The following is a 13,245-nucleotide window of genomic DNA, read 5'->3' as shown; positions in this document are numbered from 1 at the left end:
ATTTTACAGAGACAATCTAGGTCATCTTAAATCATGGGGACTTAGAGCTGCTTGGTCAAGGGACTGTTGATGAATTAGCTGTATTATTTATAGTATTAGATGAATTTTAAATTTGCCTAGTAATAGAAACGATGACATTTGTTTTAGTTGTGTACATGCTCTTAATTACCAGGAAACTCTTCAGAACAAACGATTAACAGTTCTTCCTGTGTTTTGAATCTAATGTTGTAGAAATCGGCTCTCAGGAGGAAGTGTGCCGTCTGTAAAATTGTAGTCCACACTGCCTGCATCGAGCAGCTGGAAAAGGTGAGCCAGCGCCACCTGCTGAAGTTTTTGCTACATTACAAGTTTTTGGACTTCAATACCAGGTGTCAATTTCTGTTTCCAACTTTTTGAAATTGCCCTTTTAAGAAACTGGAAGGCCAGTACTATTACCAGAGTAACAATGGAAAGACAATACTCAAGGTTCAATCATTCTATTGTTTGCTCAAGTATAAGTTGCTATGACTTTATGTTGACTCGGGAGAAAGAATGATAAGGTTCCAGGGAGAAGCCTGGTATGTGCTAATTTTTTCCCCCATAGTCTCTTTCCTCAAACATTGTTATTCACCATAGAATTTTCCACAAGATGTTTTTTCTTAAAGAAAAAAAAATTCATAAGTTCTTTAAACCATTGCATATATATATATATATATATATATATATATATATATATATATAAAACCTTTGAGTTCCCTTCTTCCTGAAGTGGCTGCAAAGGAGACACTGCTGGGCTGGAAGCCAGGTCTCAGTGGCTTCCTCCAACCTTGAACAGCATTAATGTGGTGGTGGTGAGAGCTCAGGGGGCCTGGAAATGACATGCCACCTCTAGAAGAAATGAATTCTCTAGCGTCTATTTGTTTGTCATTAGGGGAAGGCAGAGACTCTACCAGGGAGTCTTTTCCTGTTCCCTCCCCTTTCTCACCCCTAATCCATTTCCACATGACTTCCTGTGTATTCTCTGCGCTCCAGCTGCTGTGTAGACACGTGTTCAAACACTGAGATTCATTAACACATTGACAATCATTGCCAACTGGTAATAGTTACTAACATTTAATTTTATTGTTATTGCTATTATTACTTAGCTGTTCCAAATTCCATTTACCCATATACTTCATTTCTACACTCCTTTTACCATTTCAAAGTTGTAAATATACTAGATCTCCCCTGCTAAAAACCAGGCAGTGCTGAATCTGTAAATAAAGAGTAACTCATGAGTGTACGCATGAACAGCCATCATCATATTGAAAATTTCTCAAGTTTATAGTTTCCTACTTCTCAAATTCGAAGCACAGATGGATGATTTTTACTCTTATAGTTTTCCTCTGACTCTTTATTATCTCAGTTTCTCAAATTTATGGTGTAAGAGACTATTGTCAAAGATACTTTAATTTAATCAGTGGGATTGAAGAGACATGGATTGGAGCTAGACAATCACTTAGGATTCAGTAGAATATTCACTGATTCTTTCGAATGACTAAGAATAATGTTAAACTTTGTCTCTTACACTTTGGGGATTTTGTTTTATTGTCTCAATGTCTGTCACTGTTGATTTTTTTCCAAGTTACTCAATCAAGTTTGACATACTTTTCTTTTTTAAATCATAGATTAATTTCAGATGTAAACCAACATTTCGAGAAGGAGGCTCAAGGTCACCAAGAGAAGTGAGTATTTGAGAGCTCTACTTCAAATATGACTTATTATTTCCCATCCATTCATTGGAAAATAGATATTTTCCTGGGATTAAAAGACAGAGTCCATCTTCCCCCATCAGTTTCTTAATATATCAATAATTACAGTCAGTTAAACCTCCAGTTTTCTCCCACATTTGTGTGTGTAAGCCCTGTATTCTTTCATGGAATGTACTGGAGAGCTAGGGTTTTATTTTATTTTATTTTTTTTATAGAGGCATGCTTTATTTATTTGTTTGCTGGTTTGTTTGTTTGTTTTGTTTATACATGCACTGGGTACAGTCTGAAGCGCGGGAGGGTGAGAGAATTCACCAGAGCCAGAGCGGGGAGCAGAGCAGGCAGAAGGACCGAAGTACACTGCTGAGGGGAGCAGCGGGCGGCAGGAGAGGTCTGTGCGCCATGTGGGACCCTCCTCTGGTGGCCGGGGAGCAGCCGGGGATCGAACCAGCGCCGCAGAGGCCGCGCGCAGTCTCGCAACCCAGCGCTCAACCGCTGCGCCACCGGGGAGGCCCGAGAGCTAGGGTTTTAATGACCAGGCCAGAGAGTATGGGGAGAAGTGTGGTTAACAAAAAAAAAGATCATTTTATTATCTTTCTGCTCATTTTAATTCCAGTTTTCAGTTTTGAGAGGTTATTTGGGGTCAGCACAGTTACTGAGCATAATTATGAACCCCAGAAACATTCTCATTTAAAAATCACCCTTCACGTTATGCAATGCGGGACATCTCACCTCATCTTTCTAAATGTCAATGTTTTCATCTGTTAAGTAAATAAATGAATAAATCATCAGCTAGAATAACATTTAGTATTCAGTCCCTCACCTGGCAGTTGCGCAGTGAACAGAAACAGGTAAATAGGAAATGATAGTGGTGAGGAATTGCTACAGGGTTAGTGGTAAGTAGAGGTGATAGCAGGAGGAGAGCTGCACGCACACATTTATTTGTTCAACTTTTATTTTATTTTATTTTTTAAAAACATTTATTTATACATACATACATACATACATACATACATACATACATACAAGCACTGGGTACAGTCAGAAGCGCGGGAGGGTGAGAGAATTGACCAGAGCCAGAGCGGGGAGCAGAGCAGGCAGAAGGACCGAAGTACACTGCTGAGGGGAGCAGCGGGCGGCAGGAGAGGTCTGCGCGCCATGTGGGACCCTCCTCCGGGGCCGGGGAGCAGCCGGGGATCGAACCAGCACTGCAGAGGCTGCAGGCAGCTTCGCAACCCAGCGCTCAACCACTGCGCCACCGGGAGGCCCTATTTGTTCAACTTTTACTTAGAGGAGAGCATGGGGAAAATTTCCCCGAGCACAGCATGGGGAAAATTAGAGAAGATGAGACAGTTGGTAGATGTTCTCATCCCTCCTGTGCTATAATGGATGCTCTAGCTCCAGGCCCAAAATTGTACTCCCTGATTGACAAAACAAAAACCTACAATTAACAGGACCCATTGTCCTTTGATCATAGTCTCACTGGCCCAGCTGTTCTATCTTACGCGGTACCCTGCATATGAGAAAATGCGGTGAATGTGTTTTTGGAGATTATACTTTCTCCATTCCAGATTATACTTTCTCCATTCCCACGGAGATTGATTTAAATTCCATGCATAGATTTATCTCCATTGGAAACCTCCCTGGCTGGCATACCCCTGGAAATATTGCTGTGTAGTTACGTATAAGAGAGAGAGGAAAGATGTCAGAGAAGCAGCTTCTTGGAAGACATGTAACTAAACGCAGACACAAAGGAGTTATTTATGTAAGGGAAGGTGGGGGATAGCTAGGAGATGAGTAAGAGCCTTCTGACGGAGAGGATCATGCACACCAGCATAAATGTGAGCAAGAACATTTCAAGTAAGACATGAAGTCCAAGGTCACATGAAGGTCACGCTACAGTTTGAGAGTTTCATTATCAGTGGAATCTTGGAGAACATTTAGGAGCTATTCTAGTAATCTAGGCAAGAGATAATGATAATCTGAACTAGGGTAACTCTGGGGATGGGGAAAATTTCTATATATGATTTTGAAGGAAGAAAAGTTTGGGGTGTCTCTGAAAACCCCCATTGAAGCTGTCCAACAGAAAGCATGAATGGATTTGCGTTTGGAACTTATGAGGTAGATGTAGGGTGGAAGGAAGACATTGGTAATTTGTCAGTATTTATAGATAGTCATTACAACTATGAGGCTACATGAGTGGAAGGAATAGGAATCAAAGATATCCAAGTAGAGAGAGGATCACTGACATTTTAAGAACAGTTAATGGGGAAAAAAATCTGTGAAAAGGAAACATTGTTACAGTAGGAGATTGAGAGGAAACATGGAAAGAGAATAGGTTGGAAGTGGAATTACTGAGAGAGGAAACAAACTTTTTCTCAACTGTAGTCATCTCCCACCTTGTGTCCATTATGTCTGGGAGAGGTATGAGGAAGTCTAGGGAAAGTGGCAGGATTCTGGGCACACTCATATCCATCTGTGTGCACACGAGCACTGGTCAGGAGAGAGCTCAGTGAGAGCTCAAGTGAAGGAGTCTTTTCATATAGGACAATAGAAAGAAGAATTTTGTGTTTTTCAATGGAGTTTATGACTGTCCAGCTAGGGAATCCATATGTCTACTTTTAGATTCCTGAGCGTTAAGCATTCTCTTTTTCTCTTAATAGGGGATTATACGTGCCACTTTATAATGCAAGGGGTTTTGTTGTTGTTTTGGTCATTTTTAAACGTTGTTGTTAGCTCTATCCTTCAGTTTCATGAAGGTAGATCCCCTAGAAACGTTTGGACACTTTTCCTTGTCTTTTTATCAAGGACTTGATATTATTTTCCTACATTTTCTTTCTTTCTTTCTTTTTTTTTTAAAGATTTTTATTTATTTATTTATACAAGCACTGGGTACAGTCAGAAGCACGGGAGGGTGAGAGAATTCACCAGAGACAGCAGGGAACAGAACAGGCAGACTGAGGAAACACACTGCTCAGGGGAGCAGTGGGCGTGGCAGGAGAGGTCTGTCGTGCCATGTGGACCCTCGCTGGTGGCCGGGGATTGAACTGGCACTGCAGAGGCTGCTGGCAGCTTTGCAGCCCAGCGCTCAACCACTGCGCCACCAGGGGAGGCCCAATCTTTTCCCACATTTTTAATACCACCCTCTCCCATTTTAGATTATCTGATCAGCATGAATATGTTCGAATAGTTCCCATCTTCAAACAAACCAACCAACCAATGAAAATATTCTTCAACCACCAACTGTGCTCTCATTTTAACTGTGGCTCTCATTCTCAGTTTTCCTTCACTGCTAAACTTCAGAAAGTGTTATCTGTATAAATTGTTTATAAGTTGTCACCCCACCTAGTTATTTTAACCTATTCTGGTCTGGTTTTTACTAAAAAACAAAAACAAAAACAAAACAAAACAAAAAAACCTGGAATTTTTTTTCAATATTGCCAATGCCAAATTCCTTTTTTTCTGTCCTTTTCTTATGTGGCCTTTCAAATGTATTGGAGTATTTCATGTTTCATCCTTCTTGAAATGCTCTCGTCTAGATTTCTGACACATCTCCTTCCTAAGTTTCCTCTTCCTTCATGGGATACTCTTTCCCCCTCTCTTTTATTACTCCCTCCTCCAGTTTCTAGTTTTCCTCTGATCTTCATATTTGCCTGTTTCCTGCCTGTCCTCTCTTGTTGGGAGAGCTCATCCAATCTCATGCATTTAAATATCATGTCTGGATGACATGTCCAAGTCTTCCTGGAATTCCCCACATAGTGAGGACACACCCCCGCAGTGACTTGTGAATGAGTTGTAACCACCTCAAATACAATGTATTAAAAGCTAAAACTTCTTATTTCTATCATAAAATTATTTACCAATTCTTTTGTGCCACAGAAACGGAGATGGCTGTTGGTCCAGCTTCTCAATGGAGGAAACTGAGGGGGGAGGTGTCACATTGCTATTTTACTCATGTGCTCCCCATATCTGATTCATTTGCTCACCCAACCAATTTTATTGATAAAAATATTTCTAATTAGCCATTTATCTCCATGTCTGTTGTTAGTGCTATAGACTAAGACACCGTGATCTCTTACTTTGACCACTATAATAGCTTTTCTGTGATTCCTTTAATTTGCCCTTTCCATTCACCATGATTTAGAATGATCTTTTAAAATGAAAACTGCATTATGTCATTTTCCAGCTTAAAACCCTCTAGTGGTTTCCACAGCCCTAGAGGAAAGCCAAACCCTTTGCCTTGGCATTAAAAGTCCTGCAGTCTCGCCCCAGTCTACCTCTTCATAACCATCCAGTTGCCACAAAGATTTTCTTTCAGCTCTTGAGTCACACATCACATTATTCCCCACCTTCAGATACATATACATATTATCGCTCTACTGGAAATCTCTTTGCATGGCTGGCCATCTCTTAGGTTAGGCCTGAGCACAGAATGTCCCCCGCGTCCCCCAGTGGTCTTCTTTGATGACTGTCTCTAAATCAGTGGCAGGTTATTCTTTATCAGAGCACCTTGTTCTGCTCCCTTAAATCTCTTGTGTATTATAATTTTTTAAATGTATGTTGTGCGTGTCTTCCTGCAGTCTCCTTCCTGTAGTGTAAGCTCTGAAAGGATACTGATGAATTTGTCCCAGATGCATGGTTTCAGGACACAGGGGATAGAATCACAGAATGTCTGCTGATTGAATGCATTTATAAAGGGGTCCATTTCGCACAGTGCTCAAGAACTCTTGATCTAAGAGGGTAATTTGAAGATGATGCTTATGACAGGCCTATGACCCATTTGAGAATATTAATTAAAATATCTTAGGCTGTTTATCCTTAATGCAAATGAAAGAGCAGATACTTTAAAATTAGTTTGATCTGTGTTCAAGTGACACTTCTGCTGCTTTTCCACTTGGTGGTAATTGTCCCCAGAGCAGGGATCTAGAGTGGGGATTGTTAAACTCTGACCTTCTTGCTTTGTAGAGTGGCTGTACGTGGGAATTTAAAATTTTAAATGTAAGTTTGCAAGTTGACTCTTTCTGGACCTCTTTTTTTCTTAGACATTTACTGTATGAGCTGGAATATAATTTCAAAGATCTTTTTGAGCCTCTTATGAATATGAACTAAGTTTGTTCTTTGGAAATAATTGAGCAATGTGTTGTGTGTTTCTGTGAACATATACCCTGAAATATGTATCTCTGAGATTTTAACACCCATAAACTAATAGTCCTTTCTTTACCCAATACTTGAAATAGTATATGAAAAATTCAGAGATTATTGATGAATAATGAAAACATGTTATGGTGTAAGAAGCCTTGCTTTGCTATCTCAATGGCAATGCATCAACACTCATCTCTGCAGTGTGAGGATCCTGAGTAATTTTAGTTAAGTTATTTAGCAGATATGACTAACATTCAAAAGGAAGTAGTGGAAAAATCAGAGTGTCTGGGAAATGAGGATTAGAAAACAGCAGATTCTGTACAAATGGATTTTTTCCTGATTGATAAAATGATAACTGCATGATTTCATTGTTAATAAAATTAGGTTGAGAATGTCATACAAGTCAACTCACATTTTTATTGGATGTTTACTTTGTTCTAACTTTGTTTAAGCAATGTAAGAAGAAATATATTTTAGGCCTAAGAAGACCCTTGAGTAGGAGGACAGCTGATGTTTCAAATCATAGACCTGTGGATGGGAGATGGTTACTCAGTTTTTTCTGTGGTAGTGCTTTTGTTTAAATTACTTTATCAGTCTGTGTTTTAGTTTCCTACCTATTTCCCAGGAAAGATGATATAATAAATATTTAATAACTTACAGAGTCATATATATTAATATGTAAACAAACAATTTTAAAATGTTCTTTCTCATTCCCTAAATAAAGTAAACTTCATGGTATCATATATCTGCTTACCAAACATTTTATGCTGCAGCACCAATGATTCATTAAGTCAGTTCCTAAATACTTGTTGATTTGTGGAAATTGTTGGTTTAATCTTTTGATTGAAGCTGTCACTAAATAATCCCATGAGTCAACCAGGATTTCACATAGCTAATTACATCAAACATCTTCAATGTCACCCTCCTTAAATTGATCATCATTAGGTGATTGATCATTTCAACAAGTAGAGAATTTCGTTTACCATCAGTGATGCTGTTCATTCTCCCTTAGTTTCTGCTAAGCTAATGGCAATTATATGAAATACTTCTATATATTATAATACATTTCATGTTTTCATATTTTTGGTATTTCCACTTCTGACTGCTGTTGGAGTCAGACATGGATAATGATGATTCAATAAAATCCTCTGATAATGTGCTCTGCATGGTGCAATATCAGCATAGAGCCCAACTGTCAGTTGCCCAGTCCTCTGCAGCTCTTATTCTTAAACAGGCAGTGATGAAGCTCTTCTCACTGCAGCAGGTGGAAGACCAGAAAGGTCTGTCTCACCTATGACGTAGAGGTGGAACATTCAGTGCTGTTGTCCCCAGGACCGTTTTTGCAATGAGCTCATGGCCTGAATACTGACAACTGGGCTGGTCCCTAGACTTGCTGCCACTGTCCTGAAAGCCCCAGCCAGTCCCAGGACCACAGTTGCCTATATTGAATTTTATTTAAACTTGCTGACGAACACCAATAACCATGCACAGCCTGGTTTTCTAAGTTTGCAGGGGAAACCAATGGCATTGATGAGGCAACACCATTTGTTTTTAAAAGAGAGCTCATTGGAACAGAATCCTGGAGCTCTTTTGTACCAGCAATTAATATTTTAGTTGCCTAACAACATGGAGGTAGAAATGGTCTCTGATGTTGAGGGGGTGGAGTGTATGTGCGTGGGCAAGGGTACAGTGGAAGTCAGGGAGAGACCAGGGGATATTATAGGCACCAAACTGCAGTTTTGCAAGCCAATATGGCAATAGTTCACTATTTTAACAATGCATAGGATTTTTACTACCAACAGAACAGCACTTCTACTCACGGAAATTAAGAGAATTATTATATGTAAAGATATTTAAGAAGTATCTGACATGCAGTTAGGACACAACAAATGTTGGCTATTATTATTAGCTTCTTTCTGAGAACAACATGAGAATTGTGTCCTTGTTTTAGTAAAATGCCACCGTGGGAAAAGTAAGACAAAAATTAGACTCATTAGTTCAACCAACACACAGTGTCTCTTACAGTTAAAAGACCATTATTCCCCCAGGGTCTTTGTTTTGTTTTAAATTGATTTGACAGTATGAAGGGAAATAAAGGTGGCATTTTAAAATTTATAATACTGATGCTCATTAGAGGTATTTTTGTCATGCTGAATTTCATGCCCTGATATAACATTTTCTCCCTTGACAACAACCTGTTCTGTGTGCCCGTGTACTTAGAACAGTGCCTGGCAGGGAGCAGGCATTAGTAAGTGTTTGTTGAATGATTGAATAGATGTTAATAGCCCTTTTGAAGGCAAAGTGTGTTTTATGGCCTGATGACAGATTTGTTAATCTCAGGTTAAGTGTGTTTTCTCAGAAAAGGCCAAGAGAAAACAGAAGTTTGCAGATACCTTAGAGGTACTAGTCTAAGAGGAATGAGCCGCATGTGATTTGTTAGGGGGTAATTGTATCATCAGGCCTGGAAGACACCCTTCTCCCTTGTAATGTGTCCTGATAGCAGAGGCTATGGTGATACCTCAGTTCTGTTCCAGGAACCACTGTCCGGGAGGGAAAGGACTTTTTTGTGTTCCCTAGAGCTCAAGACAAGAACCATTCTTGAAAATTTATTTATTTTTTTATTAAAGATTTATTTTATTTATTTACACAACACACATTGGGATGAAGGCCATGGAGGCCAGAGGTGCGGGGTTGGGGGTGGGTTTGAGAGGATTCACCAGAGTCAGAGTGGGGAGCAGAACAGGCAGACTGACTGAAAGACACTGCTGAGGGGAGCAGCAGGAGAGACAGGTGAGGTCTGCTGCACCATGTGGGTCAGCTCCCTGGCTGGGGATCAAACTCGTGCCACAGTGGCTGGGGATAGCTTGGTAGTGCTGAGATTTTAACCCCTGAGCCATGCAAGTTTAAATATAACATTATTGCAAAGACTTCACCCACATGCCCTCATTGTCTCTTGCAGCTTTTCTTTTTCTTTAGTTACTCTCGTGGAAAATTCTCCCCTGAATTGGGAGCTTGGATTCTCTCACTAGGATGTTTCCTACACACTGGCATAGAAAGAGCATGATAGATATATTGTTAAGATTTTGTTGTATCAACTTCTTCTCCTTTTCATTTCTCTATGGATACTTCCTTCATCTGCCCCCCAGCCCTGGGTCTCTGGTGTGCTCCCACAGCTGCATGCACTTTCACTAGAAAACAGCAAGAGAGGCTTTGGGGCGGCCTCGGCCATGAGGAAGACAGAGAAGCAGGATGCCATCACTTATGTCTACAAATATGGAAGATCCCTGGGGACAGAGGATTGGAGTTATTTGTCCAAGTGGATTCATGTTTGTTGTCAAACAAGCATGTGTACGTGTGTTTGTTTTTATGCTCTTAGGCTTGGAATTGATAGTCTCAGAGCATTGAAGGAACTAATGTTGGAGTTGCAGATTTAAATATATTCATCTACTTTATTTCCCCACAGAACTTTGTGCGTCATCACTGGGTACACAGGCGTCGCCAGGAGGGAAAATGTAAGCAGTGTGGTAAGGTAAGGGGCCACCCCGCTCGGCCGTTGCAGCAGCGCCTCGGGTCTTTGCAAGCTCCCAGGGTCATTGAGTCCTGTTGCCTGAATCCAGTGCTCAGTATGTCCCTTCCTCCTTCCCGAAAGGCCTTATTTTCGCCAGGTCCCTTCCCTGAGAGGTGTATTAAGTTGCTCTAGAAATCCCTGCAAAGGTCAGGGGTCTAAATACAAAGAATCAGCAGTTTATGAGAGGTGGGTACACTTTGATAGTGAATTTCATTATTGATAATTTATAAAAAAAACACTTCCTATTTTATTAAAAGCCCTTCCAGAGAGGACTGTTGGCCTACCATACTTCTTCACTCAGCAACAGAAATCAATGGGTTGTTAAACAACACAACAACTGTTGACAGGTTCTTGTGATTGAGCAAAACTGTGTAGAAGAAAAACATGAAAGCAAGAAAGTGTTGCTCTGTCAGATGCCATCCAGTTTCTGGGAAGAGATGCCAATCCCACACGGTTATTTATGCTCTGTTTCTTGTATGACTGGTTACAGAACCCCCACGTGCAGGGCCATTGAAAAAAGTAAGAGGGGGGGTCTCATCCTATCAAGCTCCACAGATTCACGTGTAAACCATCTCAGCAAACTTGGTTTATGTTTTTTTCCAGTGCTAAAGATCTACTTTAGTGAGAAAGGGATCCTCTGGAGAAGTTGAACTGGTGGTGAATCACACTATAAAGATCTTTAAAACTACTATCAATACTAAGCTGATGGGCATCAGCAATAAGACGTTTCAGTTTGGTAGAAAACAAGATCACTTGGGAGAATATGCTCTATCAGTGAATTCCTCATTTCCTTGCTTACTCATGAGACTCCTTTGGTCAGGCTCTGAGATGAACTGACCAGTAGGGCACTGTTGACAGCAGAGGGAGGCGAGGATGATTGTGCCTGACACAGGGTTGTTGAGAATGAGTAAAACTTGGAAAAAGTATCATTCATTTTGCCCAGTACCTGGAAAGATGGAATCACGTTGTTGCCATTGGTTACCAAGCTTTTCCATGGGAGGTCACACATCCTGCCATTGTGTCTAGAACCGTCTCCTCCAGTGACACTCAGTTGGTTCCTTTCTAACCTGTAAAGAGGACAGATGAAGTAGATTGAAAGGGGGAGGAGGTAACAGGATAAGGAATAGGGGAGCAGAAAGATGGGTACCAGCTATTTTACATGCTGGGAAATAGGAGGCTAATCCTCTACTCTCACATGACCTTCTTTTATTGGGTCCATCTCACCCCCCCCCTCTTTCTGGTGTTCCCTTAGTGCTTCTAGATTTCCTCCTCCTGAGTGGATTATACACTATCTCCAAAGGAGGGAGGGAGGGAACGAGAAAGAGAGAGAGAGACAGACGGATGTAGACAGACGAGGGGCACAGCCAATTTTGAGGTCAGAGCTATGAAGAGTAGGAAGAATCTAGATAAAGAGCTTCTTCATTTTTGAAAAAAATATCTTCATGGGTACCACCTCAACAACTTTCAAATTATAATAGAATTGGAGAAATTTTATTAAATACGTATTTTGTGACAAGTATTCCCTAGTGTCATTTTACACCCCCTTTTCTGTCCTTGTCCTCTGTTGACTTGGCCAACTGAATGGACTAAGCTGGACTCCATGTTCTCTGAGTGGCTGTGACCATGTCTCCTTTCCTGCCCAGTGTTGCAAGCAGCCATCCTGGGGTGCTCACACCTCTATATTCACATACCTTCCCATAATATATACTTCTTGTACTTTGTTCATCTCCTGTGTTTATAATACAGTTGCTTGTGCATCCTCAGGGACTTAAAGCAATTTTGGCTTTAAGTTGTGGTCTTTGACCTGGGTCTTTTTGTTGGATATAAATAACCCTTCTTTGGATCCTGGTCTCAAGCCCTAGATTAGAGGAAAAAGCCAGTGGATGTATTTCCACTTATAGATTAAGTGATTTCAGATTCATTTCAAATTTCAGTGCTATGTTTAATTTTTACCAACAAGATGGTACATTCTTAGATATCCAAAAATTTCTCAAACATCCCTCCCTACACACACCCTATACATATTATTCCATAATTTATCCATCGTGTTGGGGCAAAAAACTCTTCACTTAGCAATACTCTTATTTCAACTGGTGGTTTGTAAACTTTAGGGATTGTTAGGAACTGTTTATGGTCAAAGTGCCCATGGCTTCAATTTCTATTTTTTAATTGAAATAACATTAGTCTCTAAGGCTTAAGGCATGTAGACTTATATATCAAATCTGTGTATAGTACGTTATGCTCATGCCCAAAATCTAGTTTGTATCCATTCACAAACAATTGCCTATCTAACCCAACCTACCCACCCCTTCTACTTTTTAAATAAAAAATAAAGTACATAAAGCCTCTCCTTCAGTGAGAGAATTTGGTTGAGTGTGCGACATTTAATGGATAGCCAAGAAGGGGACTCACAATTCAGTTGCTAGTTGCTTTGTCATTTGCTGACTACCTCCTGTTTGTGACCATTCCGTAGATTACATTGTTCTCATTCATAGTCCTGTATCATGTGATCGTCAAGATCCGGGCAGAAAAGAGATGGTACACTCTCAAACAACATAATTTGATGAGTGTTTAATATGACTGGAGAGCAAGGAAATCACAAGGGCTATTGAAAATCTCAGAGGCTGGTCTCAGCAGGAAGCCACGGTCAAGCCACGTTTGAAGAGGTAGGGAGGTGGAGAGGACCCTTCCCAGGAGCTGTCACCTGTAGTTGCAAGAATTAGCCAGTCCAAGGTGAACTACTGTCAGGGGACATAAATATCCCAGTTTTACTGACCTTCAATCTCTAGTAGCCAAAACTGGTGGAAA

The 13,245-nt window shown here is 40.5% G+C and overlaps 1 protein-coding gene across 2 annotated transcripts in view; it reads left to right on the top strand.

The window, feature by feature from the left end:
* Positions 1–13,245, top strand: part of DGKI (diacylglycerol kinase iota) — a gene marked incomplete at both ends in the record, with an annotated part of 370,310 nt that overhangs the window by 162,228 nt on the left and 194,837 nt on the right. For both annotated transcript variants that reach the window (XM_084229448.1, XM_084229447.1), the window contains 3 exons: positions 232–306; positions 1,647–1,703; positions 10,333–10,398. In XM_084229448.1, the coding sequence (XP_084085574.1) occupies positions 232–306; positions 1,647–1,703; positions 10,333–10,398 (198 nt within the window). The remainder of the gene's footprint in view (positions 1–231; positions 307–1,646; positions 1,704–10,332; positions 10,399–13,245) is intronic.

Source organism: Talpa europaea (genome assembly GCF_964194135.1).
Source record: "Talpa europaea genome assembly, chromosome: 3".
NCBI classification, from domain to species: Eukaryota; Metazoa; Chordata; class Mammalia; order Eulipotyphla; family Talpidae; genus Talpa; species Talpa europaea.
This window is presented reverse-complemented; position numbering and strand designations above follow the sequence as displayed.